We start from the raw sequence: 18,612 nt of genomic DNA on the forward strand, positions 1-18,612 counted from the left end.
TACATGTGGGAATACGGTACATGTGGGAAAACTAGGGTTAGGGTTAGGTGCTACGTCGACTTGGTACATCAGGCAAGGTTACTGATCATTCAGTACAAAGCTTGGTTCACTGACCCATCCTCTGTTATTTTGGTGCATATGCATCGCAGAAACCAATGGACCTGTCAATCAATATTGAGCCCTGTCAAGCGAAGAAAAAGCACTGACACTGACAACCGTTAGTCAATCATTCACGAGGCGATTACTATAACTGTTGAAGTCCCTCTGCCTCTCTGACAGGACACTGTTGGCTACAACAGAGTCTGACCTGGTGGCTTCTTCTTTAGTCATGTCTACGTGCGGCGTTCAGGCGTGGAGATGGATTCTCTTTGTCTGCTTTCACTGGCTTTGTGTCTGCCAAGAAACCCCAAGACCGTAAGTAGCCCTGCGTTGTAAACCCCGACCCCGACCCTGACCACTGAGACCGGTAGGGTTTACAGCTGTGTGTGTGTGTGTGTGTGTGTTGTCTCCGTAGGCTTTACATGGTCACCATCCCTGCAGTCATCCAAGCAGGCTCTGAGACCAGACTTTGTGCCACCCTCCTGCAGCCGAACGAGACCCTGGTCATGACCGTCTCTCTGGGCGCCGGCGGGGAGAAGAACGTCCTTTTCCAGGAGACTTCTGACCAAGAGTTTTACCGCTGCTTCCAGTTTCAGGTCAGTCCGGCCCTGGTCACGGCTGTCAGGTCCAGGAGACATGGAGTAGTGTTTCCCCTTCCGGAGATGATTAGTTCTCAGCTTAATGCATCTCTGGAGTTACCAGAGTTCAATGCCAAGTCGAGGTCCCTGTGGTGTCCGACTGTGGCCCTTCTGGTGGTCCTGGTGATCTCTACCTGGTTTTGATTGGATGTTGATGTTGATGAAACCTTTGAGCAATGTGTTGATCCATACGCTCTATCTTCCTGACAGGCCCCTGCAGTGCAGAAAGAGTCGGTGCAGAGCTTCAAGGTGGAGGTTCGTGGCGACACGTTTCTGTCCACAGAGGAAAGGAAAGTCAAGATCAAACCCTCCAGTCCAATGACGTTTGTTCAGACGGATAAACCACTCTACCTTCCAGGACAAACAGGTGATAACTGTACAGGCGTATTGCAATGATAGATAGGAGTACGTATTTGTTGAAAATGTGTCTCAAATGTCAGAATATTCGGTATAACTGTAATAGGGATATTTTGACGGTATCATGACATCCAGGTTAAAAGGTCAGAGGTCATATTATTATTCTCCAGAGTAAATGCAAACTGTCTAGTTGTTTTGCGTCAACATGGTATCTCTTTCGTTGCCTTTCTACAGTGCATTTTAGAGTCATCACCTTAGATGACGGTTTTCGACCTGTCAATCAGCAGGTGAGTGTTGGAAATGTTTAACGTTGAACCCTCTGTTTACATAGTTTGTTTGTCTGGACGTCCGTTAGATCAGCATTCTACACAAACAGGCAAATACAAGAATCACAATGTGAGCACAATTGGTGATGAGAAGATCCACACGGCATCTACAGCAGTGGAGGCTGGTGGAGGTAGAAATCGGAGGACAGGCTCATTGGACTGCATTTTATAGGAATGAGGAATGGTATCGTGTGGTAACAACCCGTCCTCTGATTTCTACCTCCACCAGGATCCACTGATCTACAGTACAGAGATATTGTGTAACAGAAAACATTACTCAAGTGTCACACAATGCAACTGCAGGGAGAGATATGAGGGAGGGAGACAGAGAGAGAGAGAGAGAGAGAGAGAGAGAGAGAGAGAGAGAGAGAGATTAGATGAAAAAATCAATCAGTTAAAGTTACCGCGCACATTTCAGATGCTGCGCTGCTCTTTAGCCTGTGTTGTGTTTGATCAGGCTGCACAAACAACTCAAAGTTGAAGCTCTCGACACTCCAGGCAAAGGTACATGCCTGGTCCTCTAAGTAAACCTGCGTGGGCTGATATGAAGGACTTCAAACATTCACCATTTGCACAATATCTCTGTACTGTAGATCAGTGGAGGCTGGTGGAGGTAGAAATCAGAGGACGGGTTACCACACGACACCATTCCTCATTCCTATAAAATGCAGTCCAATGAGCCTGTCCTCCGATTTCTACCTCCACCGGCCTCCACTACTGTAGATCACCAATTGTGCTCACATTGTGATTCTTGCCTGTTTGTGTAGAATGAGTTTCTCAAGCGACCTGACCAGGAAAAACAACCTGGCCTTTAAAAAGGGAGGCTTCATTCATACTGTAGAGGCCTGATGGGAATGTGATGCATTGAGGGAATGTGATGCATTGTGGGGACTTTTAGAGGCTACTGAGTAACTGTTGCGTGCAGCACGTACTGTATCGTAGCCAATGCTTTGTCTCTGTGTCTACAGTATATCATATGAAGTGAGTCCACGTTCAAATTGTCTATGTCTGAGTCAAAAGCTTCAATTCAGATTTGTATATGCAAGGATTCCCCCTTTTTTTGTATGTTTGATTTAGGCTTTAAAGGGTAGATTAAGTGTAGTAAACCCCTGCATGTCATCACTGCTTTGAGGAGGACAAGATCTGCACTGAGAGAGGTGCAGGTAGAAATACTACATGATGTGACTGACGTTCACACTGCTACTAGCTGTGGAAGTCGACACTCTTTTGTTGCTCTTTGGGAAATGTGGTGAGTGATTTGAACTTTGACCTTTGACCTCTGTGTTTTCCCTCTACAGTACGACATCGTGGAGCTTGAGGTAAGACTCTGTCGTTTTTTCTCCTGATGATGGCAGTCACTGGAAATACAGGAGCCGATATTGTACCATGCAACATAAGGCGTCTTATTCCATTAGCACAAGTGTTGAACATCTGTCAGCTTCTTGTTTTTACAGTCTTTTTTGCCCGCGTAGGATACAAATCGCAACAGGATAGGACAGTGGGTCAACACCACTTCAAATGGCAAAATATTACAACTTTCTCACTCCTTGACCGCTGAGGCACCTCAGGGAACCTATTATGTCATTGTGTCGATCGATGATAATAAAATACACAAACGCTTCAAAGTAGAAGAGTATGGTAAGTTGAGCTGTTGTACTTTGTTGTGCGAGCTACTTTCTTTCACCTTCCATATGTATCATGTGTTGAATTAGTTTATCAATATCCTTTACTATATTTTCCGGACTATAAGTCACACTTTTTTTCATAGTTTGGCTGGTCTTGCGACTTATAGTCAGGTGCGACTTATATATCAAAATATATATAATTTAATGTTATAATGTTTTTAAATGTTAATTCATACTCACAAAATCATATGGGACTATATTCTGTGGCGGAAGGATATATGTATTCTGAAACGATTAATGATTGTAAATAAATGAATTTAATGTTACAACTATGTATCTTTTATATTATGTGGTAGCTTTTGTAGAAAAGCAATTTACCATTCGAGGGCGGGGGTTGTGGAGACATTTACCACTGGTACAGGGTTTTCTGTGTACCAGTGGTAAATGTCTCCACAACTCCCGCCCTCGAATGGTAAATTGCTTACATAATATATATATATATATATATATATATATTAAATTAATATATGTGGTCACTGATGTGTCTTATCTTTAGTTTTGCCAAAGTATGACATAAAACTGGAGGCAGCTGGAGAAATCAGTATTGATCAAGAGGAATTCAGAGTTAAAGTCTGTGCCACGTAAGTCTGCTGTACCTTACTGTTTTGAAGTTCACAATACAATGATTGACTAAAAATAATTAATAGATGTTTTAATTAATTTGTAGTATTCTTTTTTTTATTATTGCATTCAAATATAAACTCAACTATGAACCACAGAGACTTCAACCAAGTGTTCTGTTATGATATTAGGTAGATGATGATATTAGATAGATGATGATATTAGATAGGTTATGATATTAGATAGATTGAAATGACTGATTGAAAATTAGAGATGGAGAGTGTTAAATCCACAATCTATTGTTTTCGTGATTCTTTTCCTAACTAGGTACACGTATGGCCAGCCGGTGCCTGGGACAGCTGAGTTAGGGCTGTGTCGACCCACAGCATACCATTATATGGTGCCCATGAGATTTGATCCAGACACAAAACAAGGAGTTCCTGAATTTACCCCCCCCTGCCACACTGCAACAGTAGAGGTCTGTCTACCCCCCTGACACTAGCGTCACTAGGACGCAAGGTTCTCACAACATTTAATCCTCATCAAAATTATCCCCTGTTAGATTTGGTGCATGCCTTGTTTTGTTATGGAGTATATGTGCATGATAGCATAATATGCAGTGGTATGCTACAGTATGTAACCCCACTGATGTTGACTGGATTCCATGAAATTTGTTGCAAATGTTACATTTTATTCAAGGTAGACTGAATCTAATGGGGGAACTTAAATATTAAAATAACACTGGAACATTATGATCCATTCTGCAGATAACTGGCCCCTGGAATGGTTTTGGCCAAGATCTCAACTATACGGAGCCCCCATGGGGTCACATGGTAGAAAAAAAATATTTGATGTGTGAATCCGTTCCCTCGATTTAGTAATCCGTTCCCTCTGTTTAGTAATTCGTTCCCTCGGTTTAGTAATTCGTTAGGGTTAGGGTTAGGGCTAGGGTTAGGGTTAGGCCCTACGAGCCAGAACGATCGCAAGGATTAGGGTTAGGGTTAGAATCCTTGCGATCGTTCTGGCTCGTAGCTAAATCGAGGGAACGGATTCACACATCAAATATTTTTTTTCTACCATGTGACCCCAGGGGGGCTCCGTAGAACTTTGTATATGATGAGGTTGAAATTAAAAGCAATATTTTGTTTATTGTTTGCTTTCCCCAGTTGGACAAATCTGGCTGTGGCGCCTATGTCTTCAAAATGGCCATTTTCAAAAACATTGATCAGAAAGTCCTGAGAGACAGCCTTAACCTCAACGCCAGGGTCGAGGAGGAGGGGACAGGTAAGGCATTCTGTCATCACTTCGTAGACGAAAAAAAAAAATGCATTATGAATCTTAGTTGATTTTCCTTCCTCAGTTGGTGTTACATTATAATGTTTCCCCTTAACAGGTGTTTCTCAATTAGTGTTACATTATAATGTTTCCCCACGGCAGGTGTTTCTCAATTGGTGTTACATTATAATGTTTCCCCTTCACAGGTATTTCACGTTCACAAGAGAAACGCATTTCGCTCTCCTTTGAGATTGGAAAGCTTTCATTTGTTGAGACTCCTAACATTTATACGCATGGATCAATTGTAGAGGGCAAGGTGAGTTCAAATATAATTGACTTTCCTTTCCTGTTGTACATTTACACTATGATGAATGTTGTGTCAATTGACCACGTGTTACCGTGCGAGAATCCTGTTTCACTTGATGGGACATTGAAATGTATAACATGAATGAGATCCTTTCCCCCTTTTCCTCAGGTTAAAGTGGTTCATTACGATAACACACCTATACCTGACAAGTTAGTCTACTTGCTTGAGGGTGAAAGGTGGTCAGCCAGACTCCTGCAGAACCTCACCACAGACAGTGAAGGCATTGCCAGTTTCTCTGTCAATACAACTGATATGGCTAAAGAAGATCTTATACTGACAGTAAGTGTGATTCTGACCTATTTTGGGGGGGAAAGACGGCCCTAAACATTAGCATTAGGACTAATTAACACTAGAACAGTCATGACGGGTCATTTGAGTAAAGATTTTTTTTAAATATCTTTGCACTCGATAAAATTTCAGGACCCTCCTTTCATGACTTTTCCTAGATATGTGCGTTCTACCACCCAGTATCCTTACATTTTCTAAATCACATCAGGATAAGCTAGTATAAAGCTATTTTTCCGTTTTTCTGTGTAGGAAGCAGGCCAATTTACAAGCGGCCGACTAGTGGTCGTTGTGTGTAAATAGCAGCTTGAGCATTGTAAAGAGGGGGCCCCCGAGGCGGCTCTTTTAGTAGGTAAAAAAGGCACGGCTGTTCTAGTGTTAAAGATTTCTCCCTTTTGTTACTTTACAGATCAGCGACACAAGAGAATCAGACTCTTATTCGTATAGGTCCCCATATTTTGTCAAAGGGCAACAAACCATCTCCTTGATCCAGCCTGCCGCTCCTCACAGTAAAACAGTCAGCTATCTGGAGATCCAGAAGAGAGACCATTCACTGCCGTGTGAGGGAGAGGAGCCAATTGACATTGAGTACACCATCGTGGGGGAGACCGTGGCCATGGGCTCTGTGGATCTGTTCTTCCTGGTGAGTAACGCAGGGCTGCCAAGTTTCACCAAAAGTTTGGAGTGAGATTTTTTGGCGGTGGAGCGACCCAAAACTGTGCGCGTTTTGGCAGCGGCGGCCCCTCTCTCCCACACAATTATTTGTGCTAGTTTCCTGCAATTTTACATGTTGTTCATAATAAACCAGCACAAGAAATGAAAATAATTAACATTTTATAAAACAAGAAAAAAATTCAGACTATCACATTTATGAAATCTTAATAAACAAATACAGTAGCCTACAGACTCTAAAAGAAAAATGGGCCCCATCAACAGGACTCAGCCCCTTGGTCAGCGGCAGAAAGACCCTTGGTCATCATCTTATATACAGTGCATTGCTCATAGATGGCTATCATGTTATACAGTACATACCAGGGTTTTTCCTGGGTCAGAATGAGGGCTTGGTGGTTGATCTTGTGCAGCGCGCCCACATTTTTTGGGAGGGACCCCCAATTGTTGTATTTGTATTGTAAATTGTCATTATTATTATTAATGTACCTGGTTATGTGACAGTAGAGAAACAAAAAACAGTTACCAAAACTGAGTATTTACTAAGATTGGCAAAAGATTGGCGTGGTGCAACCGAAATTAGTAAACAACTAGTTTGAAACTAGCTAGTAACAACTAGGGGTTTAGTAACTACTAAATGCCTGCATTTAGTAATGACTTACGCCAAATTGGTGCAACCCAGTCCAGTAGGCTACCAGATACGATGTTGTAATGTATGCACATATTTTGCTACCACGGTTGCCAGACGGAATTGACAATGTCCAGCCCAACCGGTCTAAAAGCTGCCGAATCCAGTGTGACCAAAAGTAGCCCAATCTGGCAACACTACTTGCTACGTTCTTGCAGCTCGCGTGAACACAGGTTCTTCCATCAGAGCTCGCCTGCCGCTTCGATTGCAGACTCAAGTTAACGCGCGTGCAGAAAGATGCCACGAAACTCATGTCCGGTAGCTTTATTTCAAGGAATTAAAAAAATAAAAGTCCCGTAAAACAATTGTTATTTCTCGCCGTGAGAAATAGAGGTGCGGCGTGAGAGCGTGAGAACTGGTTGAAATGCGTGAGTCTCACGGCGATTGCGTGAGACTTGGCAGCTCTGGTAACGTCAGGACCGGGCTGCGACAACCATAGAACCAGAAGGAACACAACAGATCGTGAGCTTAGAATGATAAGGTTCTATCTCCGTTTAGAATGATAAGGTTCTATCTCCGTTTAGAATGATAAGGTTCTATCTCCGTTTAGGGCAGTTCAGAGATAATGAGCGTCAAAGTTTTTACATTCCGTTATGTTTTGTGAGATGGAACCTTTGTATTTTATTAATTACCAACTAAAAAATGTGAACATTTAAAAAAATAACACCACACAGGCATTAATAAACACCTAATGGATCAGATTATGTAAAAAAACTAAATTTTGACAAAAATGGAGATAGAACCTTATAATTCTAAACTCAAGAGATATTCTCTAGTGGCTAGACCTCCGCTGGGACCATACTGAACAATGTTCAATGCTCCCACTGCGATGTACGTCTCTTTGGATACAAAACGTCAGCTGAATGGCAAATATACAGTCCCCAAACACTTTATTAGGGACACCTGTGGACATTGTCAATAAAGTCCATTCATTCATTCATTCATTCATTCATCCATGGACCCAACCTGCCTTGTGTCAACAGTCCCAGCTGGTGGAGGTGGTGTGATGGTGTGGGGAATGTTTTCTAGGCACACATTGGGCCTGTTAATGCTAAACAATCATCGCTTTAATGCCACAATCTATTTGAGTATTGTTGTTGGTCAAGTGCATCCCTTCTTGGCTACAATACACTGCCCGTACACTTTATTAGGAACACTATACTAATACTGGGTAGGGCCTTTGCTCTCAAAGCAGCCTATTCATGGCATTGATCCCACAAGATTCTGGTCCATATGATATGACTGCAGCACACAATTCCTGCATATTTTTCCGGTGCACTTTCAAACTGTGAATCTCCCGTTCTACCACATCTCAAAGGTCTTCTATTGGATTCAGATCCAACTAAGTTTTAAACCCCCCCCCCCCCCACCCTTTAACTGGGGGATATTGAACAATCAGAAACTCAAAAAAGTTGTATACATCGAAAAGATTCTCTTTTGCATTGGAATTAGAATCTATTTACAGTAAAGATGTATAGAAAAATATCCTTTAGTTGAAGGGAATAATGTGGGAATAATGCTGTGTTCGCGTTTCTTGATGTGTTAACGTTACTGCAGTTCGCTAGGCAGACGTGAATTACTTGAGATACGGAGGTCTGTTGCCTGCTTTGAAACATAATGGCTGATGCACAGACGTCAATCATGGCTTAATATATATATACCACTATATTATTTATATATATATATACCACTATATTATTTATATATATACCACTATATTATTTATATATACAGTATATACCACTATAATATTTATATTTATATATATATATCACTATATTATTTATATGTATATATATATATATATATACCACTATATAATATATATATATATACCACTATATTATTTATATTTATATATATCTATATATATACCACTATATTATTTATATATATATATATATATACCACTATAATATGTATATATACTGTATATATACCACTATATTATTTATATATACATATATATACCACTATATTATTATGTATTTATATATACATATACCACTATATTATTATTTATATATACCACTATATTATTATTTATATATATATATATATATATATACCACTATATAATGTATATATATATACCACTATATTATGTATATATATACCACTATATTATATATATATACCACTATAATATTTATATATACTGTATATATACCACTGAATTATTTATATATATATATATATATATATACACAGTATATACCACTATATTATTATTTATATATATATACCACTATATTATGTATTATGTATACCAGTACAGTATAGTATAATGGATAGTGTACATAGCCTTTATTTATGTAAACCAGCTCCTTCCCTTCTTTTTTTTTTTTTCCTTTCCTAACACCAGGGGAGCCACCCCTCCTAAATTTCGTTGTTTGGTACCTGTACTGTAGCAATGACAATAAAGACCATTCATTCATTCATTCATTCATATATACCACTGTCCCTCTTCTAGGTCTTATCCAGAGGGGCCATTGTCCATCAAGGACTCATGAAGGTTGATGTACTTGACAGTCCAGGTGAGAGAGCAGGATTCTCCCTCAGACAAGAGTTGTTGAGTGTTAGGAGATGTCCTGTATGATGTTAGCGTCTTAGATGTCCTGTATGATGTTAGCATGTTCAAAGATGTCCTGTATGACGATGTTGACATGCTCTCTGATGTTAGCGTGTTAGATGTCCTGTATGACGATGTTGACATGCTGTCTGATGTTAGCGTGTTTAAAGATGTCCTGTATGACGATGTTGACATGCTGTCTGATGTTAGCATGTTTAAAGATGTCCTGTATGACGATGTTGACATGCTGTCTGATGTTAGCGTGTTTAAAGATGTCCTGTATGATGTTAGCGTGTTCAAAGATGTCCTGTATGACGATGTTGACATGCTCTCTGATGTTAGCGTGTTAGGAGATGTCCTGTATGATGATGTTGACATGCTGTCTGATGTTAGCGTGTTAGGAGATGTCCTGTATGATGTTAGCGTGTTAGGAGATGTCCTGTATGACGATGTTGACACACTCTCTGATGTTGCAGTAACCTCGGGGGAAATCACCGTAAGGTTGGCCGTGTCTCCAGATATGTCCCCGGTGGTGCAGGTCCTGGTGTACGTCATCTTACCCAGCGAGACTGTCATCGCTGACAGCAGGGACTTCCCCATGGAGAAATGCTTCAAGCACAAGGTGTGTGTGTGGGTGTGTGTGTGTGTGGCGTGTGCATGTGTGTGTACAGTATGTCATAGACATAAATATAGGATGTTGTGTACAGTCAAAGGGGTCGCTTTTCATAAAATAAACAGAAAGGGCGTTATGGCAGTGAGCAGTGCTGTTTGTGTGACGTGTGTGTGTGTGTGTGTGTGTCTTTCTCTGTGTGTCTCTGTGTGTGTTTGTGTGACGTGTGTGGTCTGTGTGTGTGTGTGTGTGTGTGTGTGTCTGTGTCTGTGTCTGTGTGTGTGTGTGTGTGTGTGTGTCTGTGTCTGTGTCTGTGTCTGTGTCTGTGTCTGTGTCTGTGTCTGTGTCTGTGTCTGTGTCTGTGTGTGTGTCTGTGTGTGTGTGTGTGTGTGTGTGTGTGTGTGTGTCAGGTCCAGGTCCAGTTCTCCCCCTCCAGGGCCGTCCCGGGGGAGCAGAACACCCTGCAGGTGACGTCTCTGCCCGGCTCCCTCTGTGGCCTCAGCGCTGTGGACCAGAGTGTTCTGATCAAGGAGCCGGGCCAGGAGCTGGACGTTGACAAGGTAACGGAGCCGCGCTGATGGAGAGAACATCAGCAGAGGAGAGAACCAGCCTGCCAGGTCACTGGGCTTGGAGGGGACACCACATTGGTTCATAGAAATGGGTCATTTGACTTAGCACCTCCATTCATAAGTAGTTTATTGACTGTTTATTATTCTGTTGTGGACTCTTGATGATAGGTCATACTAGGCCATAGGTCATGCACTGTTATTCATGTTGTATAATGCCTTGACAATTGCTTGCAATGCACATTTTCAAACCTTTTGTAGAACTTTAATGAATAAGTTATTCTTTTTATAACTTTTTATTGTCATCAGAAGTAATGGAGCTCTTTTTGCGCACCAACAGGTGACATAAACACCAACAGGTGACATAAATACCAACAGGTGACATAAACACCAACAGGTGACAAACACCAACAGGTGACAAACACCAACAGGTCACATAAACACCAACAGGTGACATAAACACCAACAGGTGACATAAACACCAACAGGTGACAAACACCAACAGGTGAGAAAGATTTCATAATTCATCTGGTAATTCCATCTCATCTTTTATTCCATAGATATTCGATTTGTTACCAGTGACAAAGGCGTCACGTATTCCATATGACCTTGAAGATCCTTTCGAGTGTTTACGGGTGAGACCCAGAAGGTCGTCCCCACCACGGATACGCCCACGCCCAGGCCGTGGTGACAAAAAGGAAGCCTATGAGGTCTTTCAGGTAAATTGCTTCATCTTGTTTTCAACCAATGGCGACACCAGCAGGTGAAATCATAAACCATAAACCAATCATAAACCACAAGTAATATATTCTTATTACATAGTCTGAAACTACAGATTGTAAGCTTTCAAATTATGTGTCATACATTGAATTCGGGAAGAAATTCAAGACGACATGAGTATTTGAATGTTGGTGGACCTCAAGAATGGGAATGCGGTGCCCCGCGGTGGCGCAGCGGTCTAAGCATCAGTCTCTGGTGCAAGCTGCCCACTGGGGACTGGGATCGAAACCCGGTCTCGCCAGACCCGGATATGGCCGGGGCCCACGGGGAGCAGCATATTGGACGGCCGCTCCCGAGGGTGGTATAGGCTATTTCCGGATAAGGATCCGTCGCGCAACACCGCCCCCGTCTGGTGCCGGAATAACAGTGTTGGGCTCGAGGGGCCGGTAGCTAGTCTATCGACTCTCTCATCTGGGCTGCCGGCCACGGGGTGCGCGTGCGGCCGATCCTACGCAATAGGCGACAGGGGATAACTGGACACTAGGTTGGGTATAATTGGATACTAAATTGGGTGAAAAAGGGATAAAATCAACAAAAAACTATTTTTAAAAAAAAGAATAGGAATGCGACAGAATGGGAGAAAAGTGACTCTTAATGAAACCTCAGCTCCAAACGCTGCTAACAGCTAGCGGCTAACAGCTAGCGGCTAACAGCTAGCTGCTAACAGTGGTACAGAGCTACGAACGTCTTACTGCCTTTTTATAACATCACAACATGCTGAGAGAACATCGACATGCTAAAAACACATAACTACACATAATTTAATGAACACGCGTCCTAAAACGAAAGTGTGTTTACAAGTCATTATCACTTACCGGTTGCCTACGGCAAACAAGAACAGTGAATCCAATCCACAAATGATTAGTATTTAGTGATCGTTAAACTGTTGTATATTATATCGAGTGGGTACTTTAAAACTTCAAGTTGTGTGTTATGTAAAAACCCAGAAAACCAGATATTGTTGACACAATAAGTTTCACTTTCACTTTTCGACCCCTTCGAAAACACAAAAGGGTATACAACATAGAACTATTCTTCTTCTTATTATTATTATTATTATTATTATTATTATTATTAATATTTAAATATATAGCTGTATGTCGTTGTCTATTACAGCACCACCTAGAGGTTTTGGAGTACAGGGGGGACATGAACTTCGATATGGCCAAATACAAAATGTTTCATAAATATTAGATTCAACTTTTAAACTCTCATTCATGTAGTAATGTGTGCTTTATTACTGTTTGAATTTCATTTCTCAAGAACATGGGACTGAAGATGGCAACTAATTTGGTTACCAGAACACCTTCATGTCTACTGTATAAAGGGAAAGAGTATCATCATGGGCTACGTAAGTTTTACTCTCACCATTGACACCTGTTATGTAACCAGATGAGATTCAAGATGTCAGTTTGTTATGCTAATATATGTAATTATGCTAATATATGTAAGTATGCTAATATATGTAATTATGTTGCAGACGTAGCTTATAGAAATGAAGAACGGTTATATAGTGTGAATACTATGAGATTGAGTAGCAGTCCACTAGGAGGAGCATCCGGACCAGGAGAACCACCACCCATACAGACAGTCCGTACGTTCTTCCCTGAGACATGGATATGGGAGCTTGTAGAAGTGGGGTATGTAGCCTACCAACATTGTAGAAGTGGGGTATGTAGCCTAACCAACCTTGTAGAAGTGGGGTATGTATAAGGCGAGAAGAGCTGCGCAGATTCCAGTTGTGTATTTGCCGTCATCAGTGGTCCTGTATCACATGATGTGTTTGTCTCTAGAGAGTCAACCTCTGTACCACATGATGTGTTTGTCTCTAGAGAGTCAACCTCTGTACCACATGATGTGTTTGTCCCTAGAGAGTCAACCTCTGTATCACATGATGTGTTTGTCCCTAGAGAGTCAACCTCTGTATCACATGATGTGTTTGTCTCTAGAGAGTCAGGCTCAGCCGACGTGCCCCTCACTGTCCCAGACACCATCACCACCTGGCAGACGGAGGCGTTCTGCCTGTCCCCCGAGGGCTTCGGTCTGGCTCCTCCCACGGAGCTCACCGTCTTCCAGCCCTTCTTCCTGGAGCTCACCCTGCCCTTCTCCATCATCCGGGGCGAGCACTTTGAGCTGAAGGCCACTGTCTTCAACTACCTGCCCAAGTGCATCATGGTACTGTTTAGCACGGCATCCTGGGTGGAGGATACGTAATAGTGTGATATACTGTACACGTTTCATTGTTATAATTCAAGACGAATGTTTATACCTCAGCAATGTCGGTGATTTTAAAAGCGTTGAAAAAAATGTTTTGTTTATTAACTACTGTAGCTGACGATACTACATCATACACACACGGTTGTCTAGAGAGTTAAGAAGGAATACTGTGATATTTCTGTACTGTTGCAGATAGTCGAGTTAAATTCGACTAACAATTGGCCATTAAGGCTGGTTTTACAGGGTTCATGTTCAGTTAATTCCAAAGAAGTTTGTTGTCTCATTGTTCATTTGGAGTCATTCTCCACATTGTCTTACGAGTGGTCTCCTCTGCCAGGTGTCTGTGACGCCCGCCCCTTCCTTAGACTACACTCTCACACCCGTGTCAGGGCTCCAGTACTCCTCCTGCCTGTGCGCCAGTGGAAGAAAGACCTTCAGCTGGACCTTAGCTGCCTCCGCCCTGGGTGAGTCTCCAGCCGCCATCCCACCTTCATCCTGCACAGTAATAAGAAGCCGTATCAGGAGACATGTGCAATATACAGTATGTGCAGAGGTAGTATTGTAAACATCAGTATAGTTTAGAGGTATATAGTACACTTATGGGTTATATACAGTTAGGTAGCTTGTACAGTGTGGTAGTTTATGTACAGTATCTAATGTGCAGAAGTATAAAAGAAGCTCTATCAGGAGACATGTGCAATATACAGTATGTGCAAAGGTAGTAATGTAAACTTCAGTAGTGCAAAGGTCATAGAGTGATCACATTAACCAGGCATGTGCAGCCATCACAGCGTTGTCGTTGTCATGGTAACGAGAGATTGACTCTCTGTGTGTGAATGTGTGTAGGGGTTCTGAACGTGACTGTGAGCGCAGAGGCTGTGGTGTCACATGTCGCGTGTGACAATGAGATCGTGAGCGTACCGGACAGAGGTCGCATCGACGTGGTCACGCGCCCTCTGGTGGTGAAGGTAGGTACTACAGGTGTAGTGAAATAAACTCAACAGACCCAACTTAAAAGAGACTCTTGATTTGTGTGTTATAATAACACATCTGCAGTTAATTAACTGTATCAATAAAGATACATTTCACTGGCTATATTGGTCCTGTTTTAGTCGCTAGTTGAAAGTGTAACTGGTCTCTCTCTCTCTCTCTCTCTCAGGCTGAAGGGACTGAGCAGACCAACACCTACAGCTGGTTGATGTGTCCAACTGATGGTCAGTTTTTAAATGTTTAAATGTACAAATAGGAAGAGGGATAAAGGGGAAACTTGGTGTGCATCTATCTATCTATCTATCTATCTATCTATCTATCTATCTAAGAATGTAATGTACGTACAATGAAAGATATACTAGAATAAAGACCATGGTGCAAATAGTGCAGATCTATATATCTATCTATCCTGGTTGTAACCCTGGTAACGATGTCTGTCCTTCCCGCCCTGGTTGTAACCCTGGTAACGTTGTCTGTCCTTCCGTCCCTGGTTGTAACCCTGGTAACAATGTCTGTCCCTCCCTCTCGGTGGTGACTCTCTCTTCCTGTTTCCAGGTGAAGCTCTGACAGAGGAGGTGGAGCTTCAACTCCCCAAGGTTGTGATTGATGGATCTGCCAGAGCTTCCGTGTCAGTCCTGGGTAAAACAAACTGCCAGATGTTTGGTTTAGAGATGGTAAAACAAACTGCCAGATGTTTGGTTTAGAGATGGTAAAACAAACTGCCAGATGTTTGGTTTAGAGATGGTAAAACAAACTGCCAGATGTTCGGTTTAGAGATGTCCGAAGGTGCTGGTGGTTAACACTAGGACAGCCGTGCCTATTTCACCTACTCTTAGCGCCGCCTCATAGTCTTTAGAATGGGAAGCTGCTACTTACACACAAAGACCACTAGTTGGCGCCTCTTGTGAATTAGCCTGCCTCCTACACAGAAGAAAAACTATATTATACTAGCTTATCCTGATGTGATTTAGAAAATTGTAAGGATACTGGGTGGTAGAACGCACATATCTAGAAAAGTCATGAAAGCAGGGTCCTGAAATGTAATCGCGAACAAAGGGATAATCTTATTGTTTTACTCACAGGGTCACCGTGACCCCACCCATCTAGCGTTCTAGTGTTCTAGTGTTCTAGTGTTAGACACCAGTTCTCCAGGCTGTGCTAGTGTTAGACACCAGTTCTCCAGGCTGTTCTAGTGTTCTAGTGTTCTAGTGTTCTAGTGTTCTAGTGTTAGACACCAGGTCTCCAGGGGGTCTCATGTGTCGTGTTCCTCACTAGGAGACATCCTGGGCCGGGCCCTCCAGAACCTGGACGGGATGCTGCAGATGCCGTACGGGTGTGGAGAGCAGAACATGGCGCTCCTGGCCCCCAACATCTACATCCTGGAGTACCTGAGGGACACGCAGCAGCTCACTGCAGCCATCAAGGACAAGGCCACCCGCTTCCTGACTGGCGGTGAGAGGCCGCTACGCTAATGTAGCCTAGCTAGAATGTTAGCCTAGCATAGACACTCCTTCTGGCTAGTGGTGAGAGGCCGCAACGCTAATGTAGCCCATGTAGAATGTTAGCATAGCATAGACACTCCTTCTGGCTAGTGGTGGTGAGAGTCTGCAACACTAATGTAGCCCATGTAGAATGTTAGCATAGCATAGACACTCGACCTTCTGGCTAGTGGTGAGAGTCTGCAACACTAACGATTCTTACAGTTGAGATGTTTCAACTACATTCTTTTCAAATGTAGATCTAGAATGTTAGCATAGCATAGACACTCCCTCATCTGTGGAAATGTGGTTCGCCCTAAAACACAGGATACCAGCGGCAGTTGAACTACAAGCATCACGATGGCGCCTTCAGCACGTTTGGACAAGGCTCTGGTAACACTTGGTGAGTTCTGCACATGAAGTGAAGTGACACACGATTGCTGAGTTTTCCTTGTCATTTATAATAGCTAATAATAATACAGTATTGTTATTAAAGACAGATCATTGAAATGCAGATTTTTTCTTTTCCTCAGGCTGACTGCTTTCGTCTTCAGATGTCTTGGCAGAGCGAGGTCGTTCATCTACGTCGACCCAGCGACAACAAAGGAATCCAGAGTCTGGTTGGAGAAACAGCAAAAGCCAGACGGCTGTTTCCAGAGCATGGGGAAGCTCTTCAATAACAGAATGAAGGTACTAGAAGGTTCTAGGAGTCGTGTTTCTACTGCTCAGCTAAAGCCCAGGTGTCAGCTTGGGGGATCTAACACAGGTCTCCGGGCATCAGGCAAGGCTACTTGTGTGAGCACGGTTCATACAACCACTTCGTTAGCTTGGGGGATCTAACACAGGTCTCCAGGTATCAGGCAAGGCTACTTGTGTGAGCGTGGTTCAGACAACCACTTCGTTAGCTTGGGGGATCTAACACAGGTCTCCGGGTATCAGGCAAGGCTACTTGTGTGAGCGTGGTTCAGACAACCACTTCGTTAGCTTGGGGGATCTAACACAGGTCTCCGGGCATCAGGCAAGGCTACTTGTGTGAGCACGGTTCAGACAATCACTTCCTGTATCCAGTGCTGTGGTCAAGGTGTGATGACATCATCCTGTTCTACAGGGAGGGGTGACTGATGACGTGACGCTGACGGCCTACATCACTGCTTCAATGTTGGAGCTGAACACCTCCGTGTCGGTAAGTTGGAGCTGAACAAGTGGTTTAGGTCCACTAGAACACTAGAACACTAGAACACTAGAACACCACATCACCAACTGTCAAATCTTATTTCAAATTTGAAAGTGACAGTTGAATATAAGTGAGCTGAACACCGCAGTGTCGGTACGTTGACTCTCTGGACAAGTCCTTTGTGACACGTTCTAGTGTTCTAGTGTTCTAGTGTTTTGGTCGGCATGTCGGCAACCAGTCAAAAATGTTCAGACTTTTCTTTTGAAACACGGAAATACTAATATTTCAACGTTGTTGAGAATCACAACACAAACTCGCTAGTCAAGCCAAAACCACTGCAACAACGCAATGGATTGGGTGAGTAATCCCCCCACTGCTACCTAGTTAACTAGAACACTACTTTACATTGTTACCTAGTTAACTAGAACACTACTTTACATTGTTAGCAGGCTCGCAAAACAAGTTGTGTTAGTTGACAGGTGATGTGTCATTGATTTTCAACAACGCTGAAATGTATTCACAGTTTTCTAAAGAAAAGTCTGATCGTTACATCAGATCTCGATATGAGGACCAAAAACTAGAACGTGTCTCTGGACAAGTGGTTTAGCTGCTCTGCTGTAGGCAGACTAGAGCACGCTCTTAATGTAAGGAATTTAAGTTTTGTTAACATAATATGTACACGTTTTGGGGGCGCTTAGGTAGCGTAGCGGGTTAAGCGCTGACCATGTAACCGCAGGGTCCCCGGTTTCGATTCCGGCCGGGGACATATCCTGCATGTCATCCCTCCTCTCTCTCTCACCCATCCTTCCTGTCTAAATCTCTACTGTATCTGTCAATAAAATGAAAAAATATGAGTGGGACTGCCCCACTCAGAAAAAATTACTTAAAAAAACAAACATATGTGACACGTTTTAATGCTTTGGTCCTCATATCGGGATCTGATGTAATGACCTGACTTTTCTTTCGAAAATTGTGAATACATTTCCTTGTTGTTGAAAATCAATGACACATTGCCTGTCAACTAATACAGCTTGTTTTGTGAGCCTGCTAACAATGTAAAGTAGTGTTCTAGTTAACTAGGTAGCAGTGGGGATTACTCACCCAATCCATTGCGTTTCAGTGTTTTTGCTTGACTAGCGAGTTTGTCTTGTGATTCTCAACAACGTTGAAACGTACTTCTGTGTTTCAAAATAAAAGTCAGAACATTTTGATTGGTTGCCGATATGCGGACCAAAAACTAGAACGTGTCAAACATAGTAGTGGTACCGGCTGGTA

General features: G+C 42.5%; 1 protein-coding gene across 2 annotated transcripts in view; it reads left to right on the forward strand.

Annotated features, from left to right (window-relative positions):
- Window positions 1-287: 287 nt before the first annotated feature.
- LOC308172633 (alpha-2-macroglobulin-like) overlaps window positions 288-18,612 on the forward strand; it is a 27,512-nt gene continuing 9,187 nt past the window's right edge. For both annotated transcript variants that reach the window (XM_080547556.1, XM_080547557.1), the window contains exons 1-27: window positions 288-414; window positions 515-695; window positions 948-1,104; window positions 1,329-1,381; window positions 2,719-2,739; window positions 2,893-3,058; window positions 3,602-3,686; window positions 3,994-4,144; window positions 4,833-4,950; window positions 5,148-5,257; window positions 5,417-5,587; window positions 6,003-6,236; window positions 9,424-9,487; window positions 9,999-10,144; window positions 10,543-10,692; window positions 11,259-11,417; window positions 12,742-12,829; window positions 12,959-13,118; window positions 13,428-13,653; window positions 14,033-14,159; window positions 14,542-14,663; window positions 14,855-14,909; window positions 15,241-15,324; window positions 15,961-16,137; window positions 16,491-16,566; window positions 16,697-16,853; window positions 17,272-17,346. In XM_080547556.1, coding sequence (XP_080403682.1) covers window positions 329-414; window positions 515-695; window positions 948-1,104; window positions 1,329-1,381; window positions 2,719-2,739; window positions 2,893-3,058; window positions 3,602-3,686; window positions 3,994-4,144; window positions 4,833-4,950; window positions 5,148-5,257; window positions 5,417-5,587; window positions 6,003-6,236; window positions 9,424-9,487; window positions 9,999-10,144; window positions 10,543-10,692; window positions 11,259-11,417; window positions 12,742-12,829; window positions 12,959-13,118; window positions 13,428-13,653; window positions 14,033-14,159; window positions 14,542-14,663; window positions 14,855-14,909; window positions 15,241-15,324; window positions 15,961-16,137; window positions 16,491-16,566; window positions 16,697-16,853; window positions 17,272-17,346 — 3,399 coding nt within the window. In that variant the 5' untranslated portion in view covers window positions 288-328. The remainder of the gene's footprint in view (window positions 415-514; window positions 696-947; window positions 1,105-1,328; window positions 1,382-2,718; window positions 2,740-2,892; window positions 3,059-3,601; window positions 3,687-3,993; window positions 4,145-4,832; window positions 4,951-5,147; window positions 5,258-5,416; window positions 5,588-6,002; window positions 6,237-9,423; window positions 9,488-9,998; window positions 10,145-10,542; window positions 10,693-11,258; window positions 11,418-12,741; window positions 12,830-12,958; window positions 13,119-13,427; window positions 13,654-14,032; window positions 14,160-14,541; window positions 14,664-14,854; window positions 14,910-15,240; window positions 15,325-15,960; window positions 16,138-16,490; window positions 16,567-16,696; window positions 16,854-17,271; window positions 17,347-18,612) is intronic.

The sequence above is a fragment of the Nansenia antarctica genome (assembly GCF_963989245.1).
Source record: "Nansenia antarctica genome assembly, chromosome: 17".
Taxonomy (NCBI): Eukaryota; Metazoa; Chordata; class Actinopteri; order Argentiniformes; family Microstomatidae; genus Nansenia; species Nansenia antarctica.